The following is a 26,169-nucleotide window of genomic DNA, read 5'->3' on the forward strand; positions in this document are numbered from 1 at the left end:
GTTTGTACATTCTGTCTAATTCCTCTGGAGTCATATACCAAAGATTCATCATTTTATTAAGAAAAATATTTGAAATTGTAACATAAATTTACTGTCTGACCACATCTTCCCTCACTGACTTATCTGTATATTATATCCAAAATTACAAACACCCTTCACAACCAGTATTGGACAACATGGAGGGCTGCAAGGAGATGAAGAAGAACACCGCATCAAGCTAGCAGTCATGCAACAGCATGATGTTAGCTGTTAAAAAAATCTATATAAAGAAACATTGTGCCAAACATAAGCTCTCAACCTGCAATGTCTAAAGGGTCCTTTGAAAGGGTCCTTTGAAAGCTAAAAAACTATATGTTCAAGATACATATTTTTCAACTATGTACAGTGGGCCCTTGTTATCCATTGGGGTTTGGTTCCAGGATCCATGGATGCTCAAGTCTCATTAAATATTATGGCATAGCAAAATTGTGTCCCTTATGTAAAATGGAAAATCATGGTTTGCTATCTGGAATTTATACTGAATATTTTCAAACTGTGGATGCTTGAATCCATGGATAAAAAAATCTGTGGATAAGGAGGGCTGACAATATTTTTTCAACTAACAGGGTGGATGAAATTAAAAACAGCCATATAAAGTTACTTACTAATTGACTTTCCTGGATAAAGTTTTGCCTGTGGATAGCCAGGGATCATTGTTTCATCTTTGGCTCTCAGGTTTTCGAGTTCATGTTTGATAATGTATTGACATTCTGCCACTGTAAGAAAATCATGATTGTCTTCTGAAACAGAAAAAAATATAGTTGAATTTTCATTTTCATGTAGAAAAATTATTGTGGATTATAGAGACAAAACCTGTCATCATAGCATGTGTTCCTTATGGACAAGATATTTAGTAATAGTGTAATCCTGTAAGTGCTTACTCAGAAGTAAGGTCCACTAATTTCAATGTAACTGTCCCTTAGATAATTATGCCTAGGACCATAGCCCATCCAGCTTCCTAAAATGACCAACTACCAATAAAGATCCATATATTAAAAAGTGCAAATACATTTTAAAGCACCAGGTTTAATATTCAATTTAATATTCAATAATTAATACTGAATAATTTTTAGAATCACAGAAAATTGAAGTCTAAACAGTTTCAGAAAATACAGGCAGAAAGTCTCCACAAATCCTTCTATACCATCTCATAATAGTATGGAGGAGACACATGAGTTACTGAGGGCTATTTCAGAGGAGCATAAGTTCTGGCAGGTTTTACCAGGTTGGTAAGGGTGCAAATATGGCCCCAGAAGCAGACTTTGTGCCTGTTTTCCAAAAACCAACCTGACTAACACAAATAGGTTTGTCATCAGAAGAAGAGCCACCAGGTTTCAAACTGTCCTTAGCACTTCTGGTTGGAATAACTGAGATCTGCATTGGTGGAGGGACTACCTTTATCAGTAAAGTCACAGATATTCAAGATCTTCAAAGCAGAAAAGCATATCTTTAAAATAAAATCATACACTAAAGCTCAATATTATACATCTTGAGAGAAATTTAAAGTTCTTTTGTCAAAAATAATTCTGTATAATTGTTCCACCTACTCAGAAAAGTTTTTGCCATTGTAATAACAGAAAAACAAGCAACTATTTCACACAAAAAACAACCCAAGAACAGTCTGATTTACCTGCAAAATCTTTGAAAGTTTTTCTAGAGGTATAGGTAAAGGCTCTCATTGTATTATCCTTACATTCTTTCACCAATCCCACCGTTTCAGCTCCGAGAAGTAGCCTTATGTGAGATGCTCCAACAAGATAGATATTACTGTTTCCGTCCATTTGTTTCCCATCTTGGGTCAATGGTTTAACCAAAAGTTGGGCTCCTTCAAAGTAAAGCAAGAAATCAAAATGAGCGTTTTTTAAAAAGTCATTTAAGCCCTGAATAATTTTGACTCGTGCATTATGCTCCTTTCACAGTATCTGAAGAGCCACAGGTGTAGCCCCATTTTCACAGAGCAAGCTACTGATTTCTATGGAAGAAAATTATAAGCTGAAATGTCTATTTTTCAAATCATTTGAGAAGTACATATACTCAAGACTGGTTGGATGGTGGCCAAGCTTTTTTTTCACAAACATTTTTTTGTCCTAAAATATCTCTAAATGTCATCTGGGGGCATAGCATGATTCCCATGCTATTTAGCACCCACTGGGCAAATTAGCCCCTTTTTTCCAACATGAAGTGAACAGGAAATGACTTCTGCTCATGACCTGCTGTTACAAAAAGCCCTCTCCTAGGCTTAAAATGGCCCAGAAAAGCATCAAAACATGGTGAACATGCCCCCATAGACCTAGTGAATGTTCGGGGGTCAAACATTCTTCTTCTTCTTTTACATGAGCAGGTGTGCCTGTTAGAACAGAATGGTTCCCACTTGGCAAAGGAGTCAGGCAAAGCTGCATCACAAATTATCACCCTATATGTTCAACTTGTATGCAGAAAATATCATACAAAGAACAGGTTTAGATTGAGAAGAAGGGGAAGAAAATATCATACAAAAAGCAGGTTTAGATTGAGAAGTAGGAGAAGTAAAGACAGGAGGAAGGAACATCAACAATCCAAGATAACACCATACTACTAGCAGAAAACATCATAGACTTGGAACAATTACTAAGGCAAGTTAAAGAAAAAAGTGCAAAGGAAGGCTTACTGCTGAACATGAAGGAAAACAAAAATAATGATCATGCAGGATTTATATAAATTCAGTCTAGCTAACAAAGAAATCAAAATAGTTAAACACTGATCAGAATGGACACTACACTCAAGAAATCAGAAAGAGGCTAGGAATGGGAAGAGCAGTTATGAAAGAACTAGATAAGATCCTCAAGTCAAATTAGTCCAAGCCATAGTATCCCCCATTATCATGTACAGATGTGAGAGCTGGACAGTGAAGAAAGCAGGTAGGAAGAAAATCAACTCATTTGAGATGTTCTGGAGAAGGGTGCTGAGGTTACTGTGGATGGCTAAAAAGACAAACAAATGAGTCCTAGAACAGTTCAAGCCTAAATTCTCCCTGGAAGCTAAGATGACAAAACTGAGGCTGTCATACTTTGGCTACGTAATGGGAAGGCATGAATAACTGGAAAAAACAATGATGCTAGGAAAAGTAGAAGTCTGTAGAAAGAGAGGAAGATCGCATGCCAGATGGCTAGACGCAATCAGGGAGGTCATGCGCCTGAACCTACATGACCTCAGCAGAGTGGTAAAGAATAGGGGTCTTAGAGATGTCTCAGTCACCAGATCACCATGGGTCAAGGCCAACTTGATGGCAGTTAAGAACAGCAAAGGTGTGGCAGAGAGGTGCAGCCTTCCAAAGTCTCCCAGGGGGACCAATGCCCCTGTATGTGTGTATGTGCCTTCATGTCACCTGTGGGGCTTTCTTAGACAAGGAATATTCAGTTTTTCCAGATCCTTCCTCTAAAATACAGCCTGCAGCCACCTAGCCTTCCACAACTGCCTGTACCAATGGAGGAGAAAGGATTAAACAGTCTTTCTTTCATTTCCTTACTGCCAAATATCCCACTCAAAGATGACTTAATTTGGGTTTTAAAATATGATAGTGACAGGGATCAAATGCATATTTTCACATAACATGAGGTCAGCTCCTCAAAGTCAGCATGACACAATGGTTTGAGTGCTGGACTATGGTTCTGAAGACAAGGGTTCAAATCACTCCTCAGCCATGGAAACCCACTGGGTCACCTTGGGCAAGTCATACCCTCTCAACTGCAGATGATACCAATACCAAATCTGCTCTGAACAAATCTTGCCAAGAAAGCCCTATGAAAGGGTCACCCACAAACTGGAAATTACTTGAAGGCACACAATAACAACAGTTCCTAAAGATGCAAAAATAAAGCTATCTATTTTCACCTGCATTATATAATAATAATAATAATAATAATAATAATAAATTTTATTTCTACCCCGCCCTTCCATAGATATGATCAGGGCGGCTTACAAATTTTTAAAACATTTCAGTACAGGATAAAAATTCAATATAACAGTTAAAAACATTACTACAAAAAAAACAGGAACAGGAAAACAATAAAATACACATGTCAAGGGCAAGGAAAAGAAGAAAAATTAGTTTACATCGGTCCGGGGTCGAAAGGGAAAAAAGAGGGCAGGAAAATAAACAGACAATCTAAGGTGGGAAGGCCAGCCGGAATAGATACGTTTTCAGTTGTTTCTTGAAGACAGCTAATGAGGCGGCGGAGCGAAGCTCTGCAGGGAGCTTATTCCAGAGTGAAGGGGCAGCAATAGCAAAAGCCCTCTGTGAGGTCCGTACAAAGTTAGACCTAGGGACCTCCAACAATTTAGTCCCAGAAGTTCTGAGTGTGCGAGGCGGATTATATGGGGAGAGGCGGTCCTCCAAGTACCCTGGGCCCAAGCCATTTAGGGCTTTATAGGTCAAAACCAACACCTTGTATTGAGCTCGGAAGCGAATAGGCAGCCAGTGAAGGTCTTTTAAAATAGGTGTTATATGGTCCGACCTGGAACTACCAGCGACCAATCTAGCTGCCATGTTCTGCACCAATTGCAGCTTCCGGGTTTGGTATAAGGGTTGCCCCATGTAGAGTGCATTGCAGAAATCCAATCGAGAGGTTACCAAAGCATGTACAACAGATTCAAGGTCCTTTCGGTCCAGGTAGGGACGCAGCTGGCGTATCAGCCGAAGCTGATAACAAGCACTCCTGACCGTCGCATCCACCTGAGAAGTTAACTGGAGTGACGAATCAAGGAGCACTCCCAAGCTGCGCACCGAGTCCTTCAGGGGGAGCGTGACCCCATTCAGGACCGGGTGACAGATCTCACCACCCGAAACCGGGGAACCTATCACCAGTACTTCCGTTTTCCCTGGATTCACACTGAGTTTGTTCTCCCTCATCCAGCCCATTACCGACGCCAAGCAGGCATCTAGAGGAGAGATGCCATCCTTAGTTACTGCATCAGTCGGAGACATAGAGAAAATTATCTGGGTGTCATCAGCGTACTGATAACATCGCGCCCCATGTCTCCGGATGATCTCTCCCAGTGGCTTCATGTAAATGTTGAATAGCATAGGGGACAAAATCGCTCCCTGAGGGACACCAGATGTCAGGGCCCTCCTATCGGAGTGACAGTCCCCCAGCTCCACCATCTGGGATCTGCCCGAGAGGTAGGAACGGAACCACTGCAAAGCAGTGCCCCCAATTTCCAACTCCCTCAGGCGTCCCAGAAGGATACCATGGTCGATGGTATCGAAGGCCGCTGAGATGTCCAAGAGCACTAACAGGGACACGTTCCCCCTGTCCATGCCCAGACGGAGATCATCAACTAAGGCGACCATGGCAGTCTCAACTCCATAGCCTGCCCGGAAGCCGGTTTGAAATGGGTCCAGAAAATCGGTGTCGTCCAAGATCGACTGAAGCTGGAAAGCGACTGCTCTCTCGATCACCTTCCCCAAAAAAGGAAGCAGCGAGATGGGCCTATAATTATTATGAAACAGGAGGTCTAAGGAGGGCTTCTTTAGCAGGGGTTTAACCACTGCTAATTTTAATTTAGATGGAAACTGACCCTCACTTAGAGATGTGTTGATTATGCGATGCAACATAAGTCGCACCACATCTCCCCCCTGAGCTGTCAGCCATGAGGGACAGGGATCAAGGGAGCAAGTCGTCCTCCTAACACTTCAAAGGATCTTGTCCACTTCCTCAGTACTAACAAACTCAAAGTGATCCAGTATAACAGGGGCCACGGACGCTTCGGACACCTCTCCTACAGGATCTGCACAAATACTGGCGTCGAGATCAGCCCTTATCCGAGAGATTTTATCCGCAAAGAAGTTGTTAAAATCGTCACAGCAGACTTTAGATGACTCCAAGATAGGGCTCAGGGAGGGAGGGAGCTGAGTTAGCTCCCTCACAACCCTGAACAGCTCTGCCGGACGCGACTCTGCGGACGCAATACGTGCAGCATAGAACGAATTCTTCGCTGCACCTATTGCCACTCCATAAGCTTTCAAATGAGAGCGAAGGAGTGTCCTGTCAGACAAGCGCTGATGTCTTCGCCATTTACGCTCTAGTCGTTGCGCAGCCCGCTTCCTTTCCCTGAGATCTTCCGTATACCAGGGTTGTTTATTGGAAGCAGGCCGGAAAGGACGCTTGGGAGCGATACTGTGTATAGCCCTAGAGAGATTGGTATCCCAGATGTCGGTTAGGGTATCAACAGAATCGCCGTCAGAACCAGTCGTATACCCCTTTAGGGCTTCTTGGAACCTTATGGGTTCCATCAGCCTTCGAGGGTGGACCATCCTAATAGGTCCGCCACCCCTGGGGGGGTTAATGGTAGAAGCCTTGATTCTAGCCTCAACCAAGAAATGATCTGTCCATGACAAGGGAGAGACATTAGAGATCTCTGCCCACGGAGCCTCCATGTCCGTACTGAAGATCACATCAAGAGTATTACCAGCACAATGTGTTGGCCCTGAGACTAATTGAGACAGGCCCATGGCTGTCATGGTAGTCATGAACTCCCGAGCCGCACCTGTTGGAATATCACTGGCCTCGAAAGGGATGTTGAGGTCCCCCAGGACAAGAAGCCTAGGGGACTCCAACACCAGTTCCGAGACCAGCTGTGTCAGCTCGGTTAGGGAGTCTGTTAGTGCACGGGGTGGCCGGTAGACCAACAGAATCCTCAGACTGTCTCTGGCCTTCAGGGACAGGTAAATACATTCGATGTGATCTGTTTTCCGGACTGGGATCCTGGTTAAGGAAAGGGTGTTTTTATGGACCAAGGCAACACCGCCCCCCCCCCCCCCCCGCCCACCTAACCTGATCCGGTCCTTAACTGAGTACCCGGCTGGAAGGGCCTGGGCCCACACTGCACACATTATAATACAAAGTGTCACAACAGGTGTAGCTTTTTACACAATTATTTTCTGCATGAAGAAAGAGTGCAAGAAACTTATGGTGCCTTTGCAGCACTTATTTATGAATACACAGCTCAAAGAGAGGAAGTAGACAGCATGTCTTGGGACATCAGTTCCCTAAAAGAAATACCACCAAAAGTTCTTTGTGTAACTCAGGGCCCGTACAGAAAGGCCAAAATAAAGCTGCTTCAGGTCACTTTGAAGGTATGCTGTTTAAATGATGCATGCGTCCTAAGCACCCAGAAGCTGTGTCAAAGCTGTGGTCCAGTTCTTAGGACTGGAGCATGGCTTTGGTGTGGCTTCTGGCCTCTTAGGACACATGCATAATTTAAAAAGCATACTCCAAAGTGACCTGAAGCAGCTTTATTTTGGTCTGTCTGTACGGGCCCTGAGTTATTTTCTTCTTGTTCACAAAGGAGTGGCCTGAAGTGATTATTTAGTAACATCAGAAATACACTACCAAATATACTAAAAACACTTAATAGTAAAAAGTTTAAGTGTGGAAGGACCCAGGATTGAAGACATAGGATTGGAGGGAAGAAAAGCCTCACGCTATTTGGTGAAAGACAGGAAAAGAATCCTGTGAATCCTGGGTTGCCAGATATAATTGCTTCTCTTTCTCATACATGCTTTAAAAAATAAATTATCCCTTTGCTGCAAAAACCACACCATTTTATTCTAATTTACTGACTAGCAAGGAGTATTTTTATTTTTATAAAACAATGCTTAGATGAAATGGTAACTGCTTTTAAAAACAAAGGCTTTTATAACACACAAGACGACTCACCTCCATTTTTCTTCTTGTCCACGATCTTCTTGGTCAACCATTCTTTAGTTTCATCTTTGGTATCTTTTGCAAGCTCAACTACTACCAAAGGTCTGAAGTTAGCTTCATATGTGTCATAGGCAGACCAGCTTATCTTCATCTTTTTGAAAACTGTCTGACTAAATGGAAAGTGGGAAAGTAAAATGGCATTATATATTACAAAAGAAGAAAAACCTTCAAGCATATTCAGTTTGCCACAAATGTTGCCACATATGTTTATGCAAAAAAAGAATTTCACCTTCAACCTCAAAAGTATATTTTCTAGTTCTTCCACATATTTCCAAGTTACAAGCTACAAAATTCAACAGAATCCTGGGCAAAATTCAGCTGCATTTCTAAAGTGTATTATATCAGTCTTTTCATCATATTGTTCAATTGTTTGACCAAATCAGGTGAAAAATGTTCAAGAGAAAAACTATTCATTTAGTTTTGTTAAGCTTATGATATGCTCTCTAGCTCTTATTTAGCAAAGTTAAAAAATATAGTACCCAACCCTGCAGTGTAACCATGAGTGTATCTTAAGTGGTAAATTTTACAGAGTTCAAAAATGAATTCCCTGCACAAAATTCAGAATCAGATTTCCTCCCAGGAACAAGATGGAGGGCCAAATGATGCCACTGTTCCACCCCTGACATTGTCCACTTCACCCAAGCCATTCTGCCTGGCTCTGCTGTCCACTCACGGTCCCAATCCCAATAAATCAGACCAGCATGTAGAAGATAAAATGATTCAGTCAATACTTTTGAGAAGCAGCTCCTCCACATGTTTGCTGAATCATAGGCTGGCTTTGCCTGCCACTTGCTGTAATAATCAAGACAAGATTCACCTACTCTCTCACTTTTCCTCCTTCTGCCAGGACAGGGCTTCAACAAGGACCCATGGATAGGGGTGATGGGGTGAACTCAGCCATTGGCAACTGGTGATTTCCAAGTAAGAGAGCCAGTGTGATGTAACTGTTTGAGTGTTGGACTAGGACCCTGGAACCAAGGTTCGCTTCTCCACTTGGCCATGGAAACCCGCTGGGTGACCTTAGGCAAGTCATATGCTCTCAACCTCAAAGGAAGGCATGGTAAACCTCCTCTGAACAAATCTTGCCAAGACAACTGCAGGATTGGATCACCTTAAGGTCGCCATAAGTTGGAAACAACCTGAAGGCACACAACAACAACAACAAGGCAGTGAATCCATTTCAGGTTATACGATGAACTTTAAGCCGCTATCTAAGGTGCTGGGTACTATCTACAAAATGAGTTCAGCACTTTGGATAGCTCCTTCAAGGTTTAGACCTGAATAAACCCATTAATGTGCTGACATGGAAACCACCAGCTGCCACTGATTTAAACTCACAGGACTAGCATACTGCACCTGAATATACCCTGCACAACAAAGTCCTAGGCATACTTATTTGTTACTAGATCCCACTGTGTTCAATACAGACTGTAACCCAGGTATGTGAGCATAGGATTCCAGGTGAAGACTACACACATAGGCCCAACTAGAGAGCACCCCTTGAACCAAGAGAACATTCTTAGAGATTAATTTACCAAGTTCCCATTGACCAATCAGTCTACCTGAGTTGGAACTAACAGTTAGACTTAGGTTTATGTTATCTTTATAATTAGCATATCATTGTAATTGGTAAGAGGGACTGAACACGCATCCCATGCAATAAATATCTTTTACATTTCTCAGTCCAACCTTCGCCCAAGATAACTGTGCTATTGCAGCAGTTGGTAATTTCCTCTGTCAGCATTTATGCTAAGTGAATCACTTCTACGCCTTTCCCAAGTTAATAAGCATAATGGACACAGACACTGTCTAACTTGAATTAATATGCTGACAATTAGATAATATTTTTAAGAGTTGCTTTTATGGCTTATGCATATATGACATACAATATTCAATCCAGCTGCCCCTCTGTATCTACAAATTCTGCATCAATGGATTCAACCATCCACTGCTTGAAAATATTTTTAAAATATTTCCAAACAACAAACCTTGACACCATTTTACTACACCTTTGCATATACTACACCTGAGCATTCACAATTTTTATATCCATAGTGGATACCAAAGGCCTATTGTATTCAAGGGCCATACAAAATCCCTACAGCATTCATAGGCAGTACTATTTTAACTGGATTCTAAGTGCACATACAAATACGACCATAACAATGTTGTCTTGTCAAGAATAAAACACCTATTCCTACCACTTGTTTTCCTGAATATCAAGAAAGGGTGTCTTTTGCCAGTTTGGTTCATAATGGAGAAATATATGTGTCCATCAACCCCTTCAAGTTGCCTTGATTTTCAAAGGATTTTCTTAGGCATTCAAGAGGCTCTTTGCCAGCTCCAATACAAGGATGGTGTTAGAAAAACAACAACACACACACCCCATACATTTGGAAAATAAGTAGACACCAAAACAAAGACTCTAAAAATAATTCCAGACTAAGGCTGAAAATCCTACAGTGCTTAATGGCACTAAATCCCATTAAATTCAGTCAGGCTTACCTCTAAGTAGATTTCCATAGGACTGCACCATACATTATACTAGAAACCAAAATCACATTTTCAATTTCTTATCACAGTACTGCATAAGAGTTTTTGTTGTTATTATTAAAGCATCCTAAACCTATAGAAATAATAGCTGTTTATTGACTACATCAGCAATCCTGTGGACACATCCATAAAATCCCACCTGGTTCATTTGTTTCTGAACTGTACCATTGAATCCTGTAGTATATCCTCTCTTGGATATAACTTCCATCAAAATAAATAGACCTTACCTTAACAATGGTGAGGTTTGCATAAGGTTCTGCGTCTAGTACTATGATTCAAATTAGCTCTGCAAAATAGACCTGAGCACTACTACCCCAACTATCAGGACAAATCAACCACATAGTCTAAGTTTATCATACAGCCATTAAATAAAATAGTGAAGAAATCATAAGGACCATCTTCACATGATCTAGAAAGGAGCTGCCAATAATTCCCATTACAAATGAAGATATTCTGTGAAGAATTTGTACCCATTCCAAACAATATCAAACCACTCCTTCATTCCTGAAATGCTATTACTGGATTTACCAGCTGATTCAAAGCTAGCTCCTTCACAAGCTAGCACAGTTCTCAGAAGTGACATGCAAGAGCATTCCTTTACATGAGAAACAGCTTTAAATGAGGTACCAAACAAGTTGATACATCATTATCAAGTTATTTGTTTGGTATGGAAAGGCGCAATGATCATTAAATGAACACTTCAATATATTACGGACAAGTTGTTACTCTCTAGCTAAATTGACGCAAAACATTTTCTAAAGAAAATGACCTACACTTTTGAAAGGAAACATCATTTGTTTTTGATGCATTTATACAAATGTTCATAGGAAATAAATTAAAATAAGAATATTGAGTTATCTTATATTAAGCCAGACTACTTCCAGTACTGTTTAACTTTACCCTGACTGACTGGTTACAGAGCAGAGTGACCAGATGTCCTCCTTTTCCAAGACATAGCCTACGTTTCATCCTTCTGTCCAGGAAGAATTCCAAAGTGTCCTCCATTTTGACCATAACTAAGGCTACCTCCACACTGCAGGAATAATCCAGTGTGGCACCGCTTTAACCCCAATCCCTCAGTGCTATGGAATTCAGTTTAGTGCCCCACCAATCTGCCATTCCCAGAATTCCATAGCCTTGAGCCATGGCAGTTAAAGCGGTGCCGCACCCGATTATTCCTGCAACACAGAGGCAGCCCAATGAAACATGGTTTCCTATTTCTACGGTCCAAAACACACACTGCAGAAATAACCCAGTTTGAGACCGCTTCCTGGGAATTGTAGTTTTGTGAGAATGGCCTGAAACACACTGCAGAACTAATCCAGTTTGAGGCTGCTTTAACTGCCCTGGGAATCCTGGGAGTTGTAGTTTACTGTGGCCCTGACACAGAGAAGGCTCAATGTCTCCCAAAAACTACAGCTCCCAGAATTCCCTAATAAGGAGCCAGGGCAGTTAAAGCGGTCTCAAACTGGATTATTTTTGCAGTGTGTCTCAGACCAAAGGCTGCATCCACACTACAGCAATACCCCAGTTTGACAGCGCTTTAAATGTGTCTTGGCTCAAAGGCTATGGAATTCTGGGAGTTGGAGTTTGATTGTCCCAGAATTCCATAGTCTTTGAGCCAGAAAAGAGTAAAAGCGGTACCGGGTTATTTCTCCAGTGTGGATGCAGCTTAATCGTGTTTTATAGCCCCCCAAGCGATAGAAACCCCAACCCAGGAGGAACTGGGAGGCCTGAGGGTAATGATTCCCAAACTCTGGTGTTTTGGACTCCAGCTCCCAGAAACCTCAGCTATCTCAGCCAATAGCCTAGGATTCTGGGAAATGAAGTCCAAACCCCAAATTAGGGAATGACTGGGAAGCAACGGCGCGAGGAAGAAACCATTCATTGCATGAAGATGGGGGCATGCTTTCATTCCCTTCACCTCGGTTGCCGAAGCCCCTTCTTCTCTTCCCGAGACGCCTCCCTTCCTCTTCTTTCGAGGCACTGAGACAAGAAGGAACCCGAGGGGCTCCGCCTCAGGGCCCTCGCGCTCTCGCTTCTTCTCCACGTCGCAGGGAGGGAGGGAGGGAGCAAGAGAGACGGCGACAGCCGCCAATGGGCGGAGCCGCTCGAACCCAGGGGCGTGGACTTAGTTAGCCCCGCCCCCAGCCTCTCAGAGCGGGGCCCGTGAGGCCAACTGGCGGTCCACGTTCCCATGGAAACGCGGCCTAGCAGCGCCCAGAAGTCATTAAAGCCTATAATTTATTTACTTATTAATTGTGGGGGTTTGGGGGGCTCTGTGGGCATGTTCTAGAAGAGTTGATTCCTAACGTTTCCCCAACATCTGTGGCTGGCATCTTCAGAGAATGCTGCCATGGGAGTGAGTGGGATCGCTAGGGTTAGGGGCACAAGACACCCCCCCCTTGAATATGGAAAACCCGCAAATAACAAAAACTCAATGGCCCTTGGTTTAAGAGCCATCTCAGGGCTGGCCTTTGTGTTTTTGAGGGGACCTCAGAACCCAAGAAGGGGTTCTTTGGAGCTATTGGAAAGAAGGGCTGTGTGTTATCATTATACGTTGTTGTTCCTCCTCCTTCTCTATCTCCTGTCTTTACCTGCAATACTTTTTGTGTTGCTAATGGATTTTAAGGCCTGTTACAGACTGCCAAAATAAAGCTGCTTCGGGTCTCTTTGGAAGTATGCTGTTTAAATGATGCATGCATCTTAAGAATCCGAAGCTGCACCAAAGCTGCACTCCGGTAATTAGGAATGGAGTGTGGCTTTGGCGCGACCTCCGGACTCTTAGGACCCATGCATCATTTAAATAGCATACCTCCAAAGAGACCCAAAGCAGCTTTATTTTGGCAGTCTGTAACAGGCCTACATTTCTTTTCCTGGACCTTATTATTCTTTTTGTCTCCCAGAGAGCCTATGGCCCAAAAGGAGGAACGGTCTCTGTTTACATGAACATCCCTCCATACCATCTTGACTGAGAACAACTACAACGACATCTTAACAAAATGTCGGCTTGTGACTCTATCCTCTTGTTTTCTTTCCCCTGTATGATCTTTAACATCTTTGCCTGAGGAAGAAGCCAGTGGGGCTTCAAAAGCTTGCATGATGTATTTTGTGCATTTTGCTTGGTCCGATAAAGGTATTGCTGTTCTGTGATGATTTTAACTGTTTTAAATTTTACCTCTTAGCTGCCTTGGGTCCCTTCAGGGCCAAAGGCTGCATATAAATGAAATAAAACAAATAAATAAATGCGGATTTTGGCTATTATTGTACTTTGCTCTATGGTCAACAGGGCTACCCCTAATATGTTTTCTGCCTTCTGCGTGAGAGAGACTTGAGGGAAGAGTTGGGATTTACTGGCCTCAGAGAGAAGGTGAAGGGTCATTTCTGGGGCCCATAAGTGCTGTGGTCTGGGGTATCCCAAACCTTAACATGGCATGCTCAGCCCCCGCTTGGTGAGCCATGAAGGCTGAAGACCCAGCGCTCAATTGCCCTCAGATATGGCAGCTCTCTCATGTTCTCCTAGGTTTTGAGGGGACCTAAAAGCCCAGGCGAGGCTTGTTGGAGGCTGCCAAGGAAAACATGTAGCTGCCATACTTAGGGCTCATTCCCACCGTGAAAAGATCTGAATCCTAATTCGGGCTTTATGCCCTTCGTTCCCACTAGAAATCGATCCTGATCCTCATGTGATCGATTCCAGTGGGGGAAAAAGCAGAGCAAATGCAAAAAGCATGGGGTATTTTGGTAGCTGGTTTTTAGAGGGTCCCCCCCCCCCAAAAGAATCAGTTCTGACACGATTCCAACAGGAATCAATTCTGACAAATGACAAAGAATCAATTCCTCCTCAAGGCCCCAAAGCTGCAGGAGCTCTGCTGTTGGGGGCTGGCACCTGGCAACCTTCCTTCCGAGGTGGCCTCTTCAACCCCAGAGAAGGCTGGCCTCACTCCCTCTCTGTATGGCTATGCCATGATTGAGCAGCTACCACTGAGGGGGTGGTGGTGATGGTCCCTGGGAAAGAGCCGCCCTGGAGAGAGCCAGCGACAGGGAAGGAGAAGGAGTACAGGGTTCAAATTCTTCCTCACTTGGCTCTGGAAACCCACTGCATGGCTTTGGATGAGTCACGCTCTCTCAGAGGAAGGCCACCCAAACCACCCAAATTGGACACCCCCGGGGATGAGGTCAGGTGGGCGGGGGTCCGGCTGAGGCTGGCCATGCTCACCAGGAGGTGCCCAGCATTGACATGACAGGAGCCACCTGCCTCACCACCCGGCTCCCACAACACAACCCCCCCCCCCCACACCCCAGACTGGTCTCCTCCACCAGGACGACAACGTCCCAAAAGAAGCGATCACACTATTTCATAGTGGGAACAAGGAGTCTTTTTGATTCAATCACCAACACGAAGCGAGGGGAATCTGGACGCGAATTAAACTGTAAGTGGGAACGGGCCCTTAGTCTCTTGCTGTCAGCCTTTTCCAGAAAGAAGAGGCAGGAAAGGAGATTTGAAAGACATCAGATCAGAAAAGAATCCAGATTCAGTGCTGGAATTTCTTTTCTGGTTCCAAAATCTGTGGGTTCCTCTAACTCTTGCTTTGAGCCACTTCATCCTCTATGCTACCCAGAGCAAAAAAGCAAATTTCTACTCATTAATGCCACTTGGGACCAGAAGTGTTTTAGATTTCAGATTTTCTTTTTGGATTTTGAAATAATTGCATATACATAATGAGTTATCTTGGAGAGGGGACCCAAATCTAAACACAAAATTAATTTCTATTTCATATATACTTTATACATGGAGCCTGAAGGTAATTTTATACAATATTTATATTATATATATATATATATATATTAATGAAACAAAGTTTATTGAACCATCAGAAAGCAAAGGTGTCATTTTCTCAGTCACCCATGACAAACATTTTGGCTTTTGGAATATTTTGTAATTCCAAATAAGGGAGACTGAATCTGTACTGAGATGTTTTATTGCTGCTAAATTTCTGGAAGCAGGGACGAAAGGTTGGGGAAATGGGAGAAGGTTCTCTGAGGGACTGCTAGTAAGATTTCCAAGGTAAATGGGACAACTTTTGAGAGTACAGTAGGCCCTTAGTATCCACTGAGATTTGATTCCAGGATCCTTTCTCCCCTGTCTATGCAAATCTGTGGATGCTCAAGTCCCATTATATTCGCTGGCATAGTAAAATAGTGTCCCTTGTATAAAAATAGCACAAATCAAGGTTTGCTTTTTGGATTTTTAAAACATATATTTTCAAAGCCATGGATGGTTGAAACTGTGGATGCAGAATCTGTGAATACAAGGGTGAGCTGTATTAGGTATGGACATTGATCTAGAAATTAATCATTCATTTAGGATACCTCCACACAAGGCTTTTCTTACAGAAATGCCCTGTCTTATTCATGTAATTTTAAGTTACAGCTATTTTTAACAAGATAACATTATTGAATTGTTTTCAAATTGATTGGTTAATTTAAGTATTTATTTGAGTATTGGTATTTGAATTACTTTAGGTCCCATATTGGGAGGAAGATGGAATACTAAAAACAAACTCTCTGCCTGATAGTATTATTAGTACTAACAGCATAACATTGTTATTGCTAGGTTACAGATAACCATACAGTCCAGGAAAATGCTAGAGGTCTTGTTCCAAGGTATATTTGTGCCTTTCTGCCTTCATTCAGTAGATGTCACTGTTCTCCTGGGCTGTTTTCTTGTTTTTGTTGTTTGGAACTAAGTACTTAATAAACACAGCAGAGCATGTTATCTGCTTGGCAGTGTTCTCAGAGTGTGGATCCATTGGTTTCCACACTTTCCAGAAAGGAATAATTATAGCCAATGTGCACAAATATGGTGCTGGCCCCTGGTACATTGCGGGAAATCCTGCCAATCTAGACATCAGATACCTTTAGAAGTACAGCTCCATTTGAAGATCTAGTCCAGGTCTAATTTAAAGATAAAAAGGAATGAAAAAGAACAGCAAGTGGCTTCCAGGTTGCCCATGAGACATCAGTATCTGGATTGCAGACTAAGGAGGAGGCACCAAGATCACCTGATCCTAGTGTTTTTCACAAGAGTGAGATGATTTCTATTAAAATTATTGTATTTAATTCTGCATTTTCATCTATAGATAAATTCCAATATATGCAAACTATGACTTCTTTTGTCTTAATAATAAAAATAATAATAATAATAATAATAGGTTTTATTTATATACCGCCCAATCACTGGGAATCCGAGCGGTTTACAATAGAGGGGATAACAGACAGTTTCCTGCCCACAGGCTTACAATCTAAAAGACACGACACAAAAGGAGAAGGAAATGGTGAGGGAGGGAGGGAATCAGGTCCAGCATTCTTCTCTCCCTCTGAGGCCTGGACCAAGGCAGATGGACCGGAGGGAGGGCTCTTCTTCTTCAGGCTAGCCCTGATGGTACTGGGCCAGCCTTCTCTCCCCCTCAGAGGCCAGACGATGACAGTTAGGGAGGGGGGAGCCTCTTTCTTCAGGCTAGCCCTGATGGAACTGGGCCAGCCTTCTCTCTCCCTCAGAGGCCAGATGATGACAGTTAGGGAGGGGGGAGCCTCTTTCTTCAGGCTAGCCCGATGGTACTGGGCCAGCCTTCTCTCCCCCTCAGAGGCCGGACGATGACAGTTAGGGAGGGAGGAGCCTCTTTCTTCAGGCTAGCCCGATGGTACTGGGCCAGCCTTCTCTCCCCCTCAGAGGCCGGACGATGACAGTTAGGGAGGGAGGAGCCTCTGTCTTCAGGCTAGCCCGATGGTACTGGGCCAGCCTTCTCTCCCCCTCAGAGGCCAGACGATGACAGTTAGGGAGGGAGGAGCCTCTTTCTTCAGGCTAGCCCTGATGGAACTGGGCCAGCCTTCTCTCTCCCTCAGAGGCCAGACGATGACAGTTAGGGAGGGGGGAGCCTCTTTCTTCAGGCTAGCCCGATGGTACTGGGCCAGCCTTCTCTCCCCCTCAGAGGCCGGACGATGACAGTTAGGGAGGGAGGAGCCTCTTTCTTCAGGCTAGCCCGATGGTACTGGGCCAGCCTTCTCTCCCCCTCAGAGGCCGGACGATGACAGTTAGGGAGGGAGGAGCCTCTGTCTTCAGGCTAGCCCGATGGTACTGGGCCAGCCTTCTCTCCCCCTCAGAGGCCAGACGATGACAGTTAGGGAGGGAGGAGCCTCTTTCCTCAGGCTAGCCCGATGGTACTGGGCCAGCCTTCTCTCCCCCTCAGAGTCCGGACGATGACAGGGAGGGAGGAGCCTCTTTCTTCAGGCTAGCCCGATGGTACTGGGCCAGCCTTCTCTCCCCCTCAGAGGCCAGACGATGACAGTTAGGGAGGGAGGAGCCTCTTTCCTCAGGCTAGCCTGATGGTACTGGGCCAGCCTTCTCTCCCCCTCAGAGGCTGGACGATGACAGTTAGGGAGGGAGGAGCCTCTTTCTTCAGGCTAGCCCCTGATGGTACTGGGCCAGCCTTCTCTCCCCCTCAGAGGCCCGAACAGACAGGTCAAAATAAAGCTGCTTCGGTTCACTTTGTAATTGTGCTGTTTAAATGATGCATGCGTCCTAAGTGGTCGGAAGCTGTGCCAAAGCCACGCTCCAGTCTTTAAGGACTGGAGTGCAGTTTTGGCACAGCTTCCAGCCTCTTAAAATGCATGTGTCATTTAAATAGCATACCTCCTAACCCTAAACACTAATCCCTAACCCTGAACCCTAAACCCAAACCCTAAACTCTCAACCCCAAACCCTAACTCTAACCCTTACCCCTAACTCTAAATATCAAACCCTAACCCTAAACCCTAATTCCTAACCCTAAACTTAATCCTAATCTGAACTCTAACCCGAACCCACCCCTCACCCTATCGCTAAACCCTAACACTAACCCTAAATTCTAACCCTAACCCTGAACCCTAACTCTACTCCCTAACCACTAACCCTAAACCCTAATCCTAACCCTGAAACCTATCCCTGAACCTAACCCTAATCCCTCACCCTAAACCCTAACTCAAATCCTAACCCTAACCCCTAAACTCTAACCTCAACCCTAACTCTAACCCTAAAGGCTAATCCTCAACCCTAAATCCTAACCCTGAACCCTACCCCTAACTCTAATGCTAAAGCCTAACCCTCAACCCTAACCTGAACCCTAATCCTAACCCCTAACCATAACCCTAATTATTTTCACCTTTCCCGAAGGTGTATGGGAGTTTTTTCACCATTCCAGAAAGGACCCTGGATCTGGAGATTTTTGACAATTTAAGAATGTACTAGGGCTGAGAATTACTTTCCCGGGTTCCAACATTTACCCTAATAAGTAAATGATTTTCACCTTTCCCAAAGTAACCTGGTAATGGGAATTTTTTCAATTTTCCCCAAAGTCCCCGGGTATGGGAATATTTTCACCGTTCCAGAAGAGACCCTGGATTTGGATAGTTTTGACAGTTTCCGTGTGGCCTAGGGCTGGGGATTACTTTTCCGAGTCCCAAAGGTACCAGGTGAGTAAATTATTTTCACCTTTGCCAAAGGTCCCCGGGTCTGGGATTTTTTCCAATTTTCAATCAAAAAAAGTCAAAAAGCAGTTTGCCATAGCTTTAACTGTCATGGTTCAATGCTATTGAATCCTGGGATTTGTAGTTTTCTGTGGCACCAGAGCTCTCTGACAGAGACGACTAAATATCTCACAAAAGTAGAGTTCCCAGAATTTCATACCACTGAGCCATGGCAGTTAAAGGGATGTCAAATTGCACTATTTTTATAGTACAGATGCAGTCTAAGGCCCGGAACAGACAAGCCAAATGCACCATGCTGGCGCCGATTTTAGGGTTAGGGACCATGCACCAACCGCATGGTCCCTAACCCTAGCATGGCGTGGCGGCGTAGTAATAGCAGCATCCTGTCCATACAGGCTCTGCCATTTTGACGTAAGCGATGTGAAGCATCCGCACATTGCCACGCGTCGCTTACTTTGTGAGTGTGCCAGTGGCGTACTCGCAACCTCACTCCGATGCCGCAAAAAGAACCCGGGAACACTGGGTTCTTTTTACTCTGGAGTGACGGTGCGCGGTTTGGGGGCAGCACAGTCCCTCCAGAGTTAAAATGGACAAATGTTTCGCAGTGGTCTGTACTCCCCCTAAGTTATATAATGATTGCAATATGATGAGAATAACTTCACCCTTGGGTTGTAACTGTTTTTTTCAGTTACCTTTATAGTTACAAGGTGCAAGTAGCATCACTACACAGCTGTGCTTTGTTCCACAAGCCAGTGGTTTATACCATTCCAATAGTTATTTAATAGAAAGAACTGACAATAACTATCAGTTTCTTCCCAAAATAATAAGACAGAAAATTTATTTTTAAAAATTGCAATTATAAAATGGCAATTATTAATTGCACAAATTGCAATTATCCACTTTTGGGAGCCTTGGAGCTGTAACTTTAAATTACATTTTTAAAAAAAGAACTTTTCAAACTCTCCACTGGATAATACTGGCTACCTGTGGGATTTAGCTGTAAGCTTTCTTCTTCTTCTTTTTCTTCTTCTTTTTTAAAGAACACTATGCCCAATTTCCATTCGTTTCAAAGGAGTGTGTACAAACCAACATCCTGGTGGAGTGTGCCCTTTGATAATAGAAACGGTCATATCTTAATTTAGCTGAAGATTGGCCAACTCTCCTCCCAGCCCCACCCCTGCATTGCAGCTGATGGGGGATGTTGTGCAACCGCGTATTTCAGACGGAAGTAAGTAGGCAATAGTTCCATGTCAGAAGCAAAACACATTGCTAAAGACTATATTCATATCCAACAGTTAAAATGAGATGGTGAAAAAGAGAGTCATCAAAGACCATCATGCCAGTGTTGTTATTAACAGACAAAACTATTATTAGCAGACACTGGTTCTTCAAAGAGGTTCATCAGTGTAGCTGGAGATTGTAATCCCACAATCACACTTATCTCTGCGTAACACATAGTGATTACTTACACCTCTACCCTAAAATGATTAAAAATGAACTCCAGACAACTTACTCATATTATTATGCAAAAACATAACAGAAAGATGCTAAAAGGCATCTTGCGCTGCTAAAAGCAGTAAATGGATAAATTCACCCTTCTGTCCTATTTTAACTCTTGATATGATAATAGAATGCAGCAAACCCATTTTTTCCACTCATTTCTAAATATTTCTAAATTTGTCTCACGTGCTACATGTTATAAAAGTGCCAATATGTTGGCCTTAAATGCCACACTAATAGCAACTAGTGTAAACTAGCAAACCTCTGCCCAATTGTGCAGGAAATAAAAGGTGCCATGCAAGTTAATTACATCAGTTCATAATCAGTTCTCAGATTCTCCCACTCTTTGGATTAAAATGATTAACTGTTTGTACAGTGTCATCAATGTCACAGTTTTGGTTTTTTTACCAAGTAATATAACAAAAAGAGTTTTGTTCTTTACTAGGAAATCAGTCCAAATTTTAGCTGCAACGGAGGGAAAGGATGGGCTTAGTTAAGAAACAAGACATGATCAAATGCAGTTTCATAAACAGAATTGATCAAAGCCTTAATGGAAGAGAAGAATTTGAAAGAAGGGGGAAATAACCTTCATGTATGCTCAGGGAGAAAATTCCAAGGAACTAGGGGAAAGGAAAATATTATAGCAATGGTGGTGAATCTATGGCACACGTGCCATATGTGGCACATGGCGCTCCCTCTGCCAGCATGTGCACTGGCTCTTCCTCTTCCCCCACCCTCTCATCCCTTTAACTGCCTCCCCAGAGAAAGTTAAAGGACAGGTGGGTGGGGAAAGAGGAGGAACAGGCATGCACCACCTCTTCCCCTGAACCCCCCCACAAGTCCTGCCCCCCAGAAGGTGGAAGTTCCTCCCCAAGAAGGCAGAAGTCCCGCCCCTGTAAGTCCCCCCCCCAGAAGTCGTCTCCTCTCCCCAGTACCAGGTTACACCCAGTGTAGGGACCCCACTGGGTTTAGGCACTGGGTCTCTAAAAGGTTTACCATCGCTGTGCTATAGTATTAAAATGCAACAAAACAAGTGAATGCTTTATGCATTGTAGCAAGTAGCATGACACCATGCATAGTGGGGCATCACAAAGTCAACTGGTTTTCCTTGGCCTCCTCAGAAACTCTTACCTTCATTTGAAAAGTAACCAGTGTCCATTTCTGCCAGGCTTCATGACTCCCAGGTGACAAAAACACAGAAGTGTAACCCTAAACCTGAACTGAGTCTGGCAGAACAAAAAAGGCTAGGGAAAAAATGCATCAAAAGATGGCTCAATTTTATTGGGAACAAAATAAAACAATGAGTTATAAATGAAAGAGGCGGGTTAAAAATATTGCCAATCTATTAGGCAAACAGAGATGCTAGGATCTGTGTACAAAGCCCGAATATAGGATAAAATAATACTCAAACCACACAGTGAAAATGCTAATGTAGCCAATATGTACTAGGCTAAGTGACTATAAATCCCAACCAATAGGCAAAGTGAAAGGAGATGTTTGACATACAAAATACAGGTGAGGTAAAGTATTCAACAACTCCAAAGATACAAATGGGAGGGATAACAGTACAAGCCCATTACAAATGAGAAATAGATAAAAATGACCAAACGCGTTTCGACACTAGGTCTTCTTCATTGGTCAAGATATGCTGTTGTAACAGCATAGAAGGAATAGCAATATGTGTGGGCACATCCAGTGAAGGTAAGTAGTTGGTTGTCTGTAACCTGAATGTACCACAGCAGAATAAGACCACTGAAGAAGACTTATCATTCCATAAAAGAGAATAACATCTTGGTGTACTAGATAGAGAAATGTTAGCAATATGATGTAGTCTATAAGTGTTGTGAAGACAGCTTTTTTGTGATTACAGGCCAGTTTAGTCACAAAGTGCATTCTTGTTGTTCCCACGGCCAACTCAAGTTCTCCCTAGTGATATCAGCACCAAATATGTATAGAGTAATATAGAGCCAGAAGGAAATAGTTTTAGTCTTCATGTTTGGACATTCTGTACTGTGTAACTGATTTATACCATGCCCTATGTTCCTATTCTCCACTCCTTCCCACTGAAGTCAATAAGAGGGAATTTTCTTGCATCAGGGTTGGGGCTGGTGGAAATTGTGGTGCCGATGGCTTTGGATTGAAGGGGATTTTGCATGAAAATGTAACAGCAGGATGTGGTCTAAGTGTTCTCCTTTCTTATGCTTCACATACGTTCATCTCATTTCACCGTTATTTTGGAGATCTATTTTGCCTAGATATCTTAGGAGTCCCACAGACGTGTCTTTGCATGGTGATGATACAGCAAGCCTTTTGCCAAATCCAATGGCTCCCCATCTGGTGCACATCCAACATAAGAGTCTGCCCCAAAGCTATGAGCAAACTAGATTTTCTACCTGTTTGCTGCATCAGCAATCATTCACAAACATCTATTATTAACATATATTGCATTATATGAAACTGCTGATTCAAAAGTACAAACATTTATGACAATCACAATACAGATACTTAACTTCACAGTAGAATCAATATCATTTACCTCAGCTGATGCAGGAACTTAAATTCACCTTCATTATTTAATTTGAATGTATATGATTATCAGACGCATTTAGTAACGGTTATGTTCTCACAACAGACAGAAAAATCTCTGCACATAACCTCATCCTGAGGTGATCTCAATGTAATTATGAATTGAGAGTGCAGAGAGCTCTTGTAGCACCTTTGAGACTAAGGGCTGAAACAGACTGGTCCAAAGGGGTGGTGTCACACCACCCCTGAAATAACCGGGTGGGCACTGAAGCAACCACAAAATGTTGCTCTTTTTTGTGCCCAAAAAAAGGCAGCTTTTCCACCATGGTGGCTCCTTTTTGTGGTGTATGAACATCACACCGCCGGAGCACTGCAACACTGCCTGCCATCTGGGCAGGTGGGCAGCATGAGGGTGGTATCGAGGCATGCAGCATCCATACGCCACGCACTCATGCTGCCAGGAAGCCAGCTTTTTTTGCTGGTCTATTCCAGCCCTAACTGAAAGGATGAAATTGTCAGCTTGAGTTTTTGTAGACTTAAGCCTACTTCCTCGAAAGCTCATGCTGCCAATTTCTTTCTTTCAGTTAGTCTCAAAGGTGCTACAAGATGTCTCTACATACTGATTATACAGACTAACATAGCTATATCTGTGAATTGAGAGCATGGAATATTTATGCAGTTCTATGTATCACATCTAGAAGTTTCCAAAAGCACCATCCGTCTTTGTATCTGGGCCTATCCCAAGTGTCTAGAGATCCTCAGACACAGACAGAGCAACCTTTTTAATCCAGGGGAAATTATTTAGCACAAGAATGATCTCAATGTCACATGTAAATGATTGGTAATTATGAACAGTCTTCTGAAGTGGAGGTTTGACATGACTCAAGCAACCTAGCAATCTTACTAAAGGAAACAGTTCTGCTCTTTGTGTAATAATTATAGCTATCAGACAGGACAGGTGAGTTTAAAAAAAGAGAAGTACAATTTTAAAACTGCTTGAATCTATGTCCTAATTCACAGTGGCTTGAGTCCGTGTCCTAGTAACATAGTAGTCTGTAAATGAGGCTCCAGCGTGACGACAGCAGCTAAGAATTGCAACATTTGCTCTAGTCACCTGCAGAACATCCCTTTAACCAGTATTGGGAAATGTGTTTCCCTCTCCATGTTGTTGGAGTGCAATTGCCATCAACCACAGCCAGCACAGCTAAAAAGGATAGGAGTTGTAGTAGCCTAACATTTGGGAAACTACATATTCTTCACCCCTGCATTCAAATGTTCTGTCATGAAAGCCACTTTTGCTCTCTTAAGTAAATTTGTAGTCCAGTGAGGTCTAAGAGCTTTGGCTTAGAATTCTAAATGCCTCCTTCAACTGCAAATCCCAGAATGCAACAGGAAGAGAAAGCCAGAGCACTAATAGTGGGGTAGCAGCACTGTTTATAAAATAAACAAATAGTCATGGGATGGGCGTTATATGGCATGGGTATTGTGGGTTTAACGTTTGTAATTTTATATTGTTTTTAGGCCGATGTTTTAATTGTTTTATGGCAATATGTTTTTTTTTTAATATAATTTTTTATTACGTTAAAATAATACATAGTAATAAAGAAACAGTAAACAACACATTCCCACAAACAGAAACATCACATAAAAGCAAAGTTATGGCAATATGTTTTTAGAGTGGCTATTGTGAGCCGCCTTGGGATAGAAAGTAAATAAATGACATAAATTTCCGGACTGATTTTCCCATCGCACGGATGTAGATTGCCCTCCGTTGCCCAAATGCCTCTCTCCCCAATCTTGGTTATTTTAAATTGATTTTAATTTCTATTTTTAGTGTTGGTATTTTAGTTTTTAAGGGAAGGGGGTAATGGGAACATGTCATTTTTAAGTTAGGTAAGTGTTGTGTAGTTATTTATGTATCCTATTGTAACCCGCCTTGATCCATCTGGAAAGGTGGGGTATAAATAAAATAAATTATTATTATTAAATAAATAAATAAAAATAAAATTTAAATGTGCAGTACACAAGTGTGATAAGTGAGGGGACGGTTGTGTTTTTAAGGTAAGGGGATAATAATGGGATATGTAATTTTTAGTTATGTAGGTGTTATGCATTTATTTATGTGATATGTATTTTTTTAATTCATGTATGTGTTATATAATTATTTATTTATATATCCTATTGTAAACCGCCTTGATCCTTCTGGAAAGGCGGGATATAAATAAAATCTACTATTATTATTATTAATCATCATTATTATTATCAATATTAATATTATTAATAGTAATATTATAAATATTATAATATAAACATCACTGATATAAATATTATTATATAAATATTATTATAAATATTTTTATTTTTATATAAATTATAAAAATAAAAGATAAGCGTGAAGTGCGCATGCGTGGTAAGTGAGGGGAAAGGACGGTTGCGTAACCATTGGGCGAAGGCGGGGCGACGAGGTTGGACGGACAAGGCAAGCAGCCAATCAAGAGCGCCAGTGGGCCTTCCGCCGGGCGGCGTCCGCTCTAGCCGTCGCGCTCTATGGCGGCGGGGCTGGGCGGGGCTAAGGCCGATGACGTGGTCTCGCGTCTCCCAGTCGGGCGGGTCCCGTGATGGCTGGCGGTGGCGCCGCGGCCGCGGTCGCTCTGTCACTCGCCGCCGCTGCTCTGCCGGCCGCCTCTCCAGCACCAGCCGCAGGAGGACGCCGCCGCCTCCTCCTCCTCCGCGCTGCCATGGCCGAGGACGAGAGCTCGGAGTCCCCCGGCGAAGGGTGAGTCAGAGACAGCGGGTTGCATCCACACTGGAGAAATAACCCGGTTTGACACCGCTTTAACTCTTTGTCTCACTCTTTGCTATGGAATTCTGGGAGTTGGAGTTTCCATAGCCTTGAGCCCAAACACAAGAGGGATTGTCAGGTTCTCCCACCTTGTCTTCCACCCTTTGTACCTTCATCTGTGTGACGATGTACAAGAGGTTTCTGCCTTTCCTTTTGGAAGGGGCATGTGGTTCCCCTCTGAAGTAACCACACCTGTGCCATCTGTCATCGCTTCCTTTCCCCTGGATACACTGGCCTAGGGCTGAATGCGATTTTGACCCCTTCCTCTGAGGCTGAGAGAGTGTGACTTGCCCATGGTCAGGTTCCTACAGCCGAGCCAGGATTCAGACCCCTGCCTCCCAGTGTCCTAGTCTCACTCTCCGGCCATGAGCTCACCCTGGCCCTGCTGCCTCTGCTTTTTATCTGCAAAACAGAGGCTACTCCCAGCTGTTTTTCCTCTTG

At 43.1% G+C, this 26,169-nt stretch overlaps 2 protein-coding genes across 3 annotated transcripts in view; one reads left to right on the forward strand and one right to left on the reverse strand.

Annotated features, from left to right (window-relative positions):
• Positions 1 to 12,392, reverse strand: part of ANO10 (anoctamin 10) — a 77,125-nt gene extending 64,733 nt beyond the window's left edge. The window contains exons 1-4 of one of the 2 annotated variants that reach the window (XM_089532870.1): positions 12,262 to 12,392; positions 7,737 to 7,890; positions 1,670 to 1,864; positions 645 to 779 (exon numbers count right to left, since the gene is read on the reverse strand). In XM_089532870.1, the coding sequence (XP_089388996.1) occupies positions 645 to 779; positions 1,670 to 1,864; positions 7,737 to 7,875 (469 nt within the window). In that variant the 5' untranslated portion in view covers positions 7,876 to 7,890; positions 12,262 to 12,392. Of the gene's footprint in view, positions 1 to 644; positions 780 to 1,669; positions 1,865 to 7,736; positions 7,895 to 12,261 lie in introns of both variants that reach the window. The other variant, XM_089532868.1, reaches the window with a different exon arrangement.
• Positions 12,393 to 25,479: 13,087 nt separating this feature from the next.
• The window catches only part of ABHD5 (abhydrolase domain containing 5, lysophosphatidic acid acyltransferase), a 32,157-nt gene continuing 31,467 nt past the window's right edge, over positions 25,480 to 26,169 (forward strand). Inside the window, exon 1 of the mRNA XM_089532871.1 lies at positions 25,480 to 25,662. Within this exon, the coding sequence (XP_089388997.1) occupies positions 25,505 to 25,662 (158 nt within the window). The 5' untranslated portion in view covers positions 25,480 to 25,504. The remainder of the gene's footprint in view (positions 25,663 to 26,169) is intronic.

The sequence above is a fragment of the Sceloporus occidentalis genome, unplaced genomic scaffold (assembly GCF_023333645.1).
Source record: "Sceloporus occidentalis isolate IW3139 unplaced genomic scaffold, rSceOcc1.0.p SCAF_7, whole genome shotgun sequence".
NCBI classification, from domain to species: Eukaryota; Metazoa; Chordata; class Lepidosauria; order Squamata; family Phrynosomatidae; genus Sceloporus; species Sceloporus occidentalis.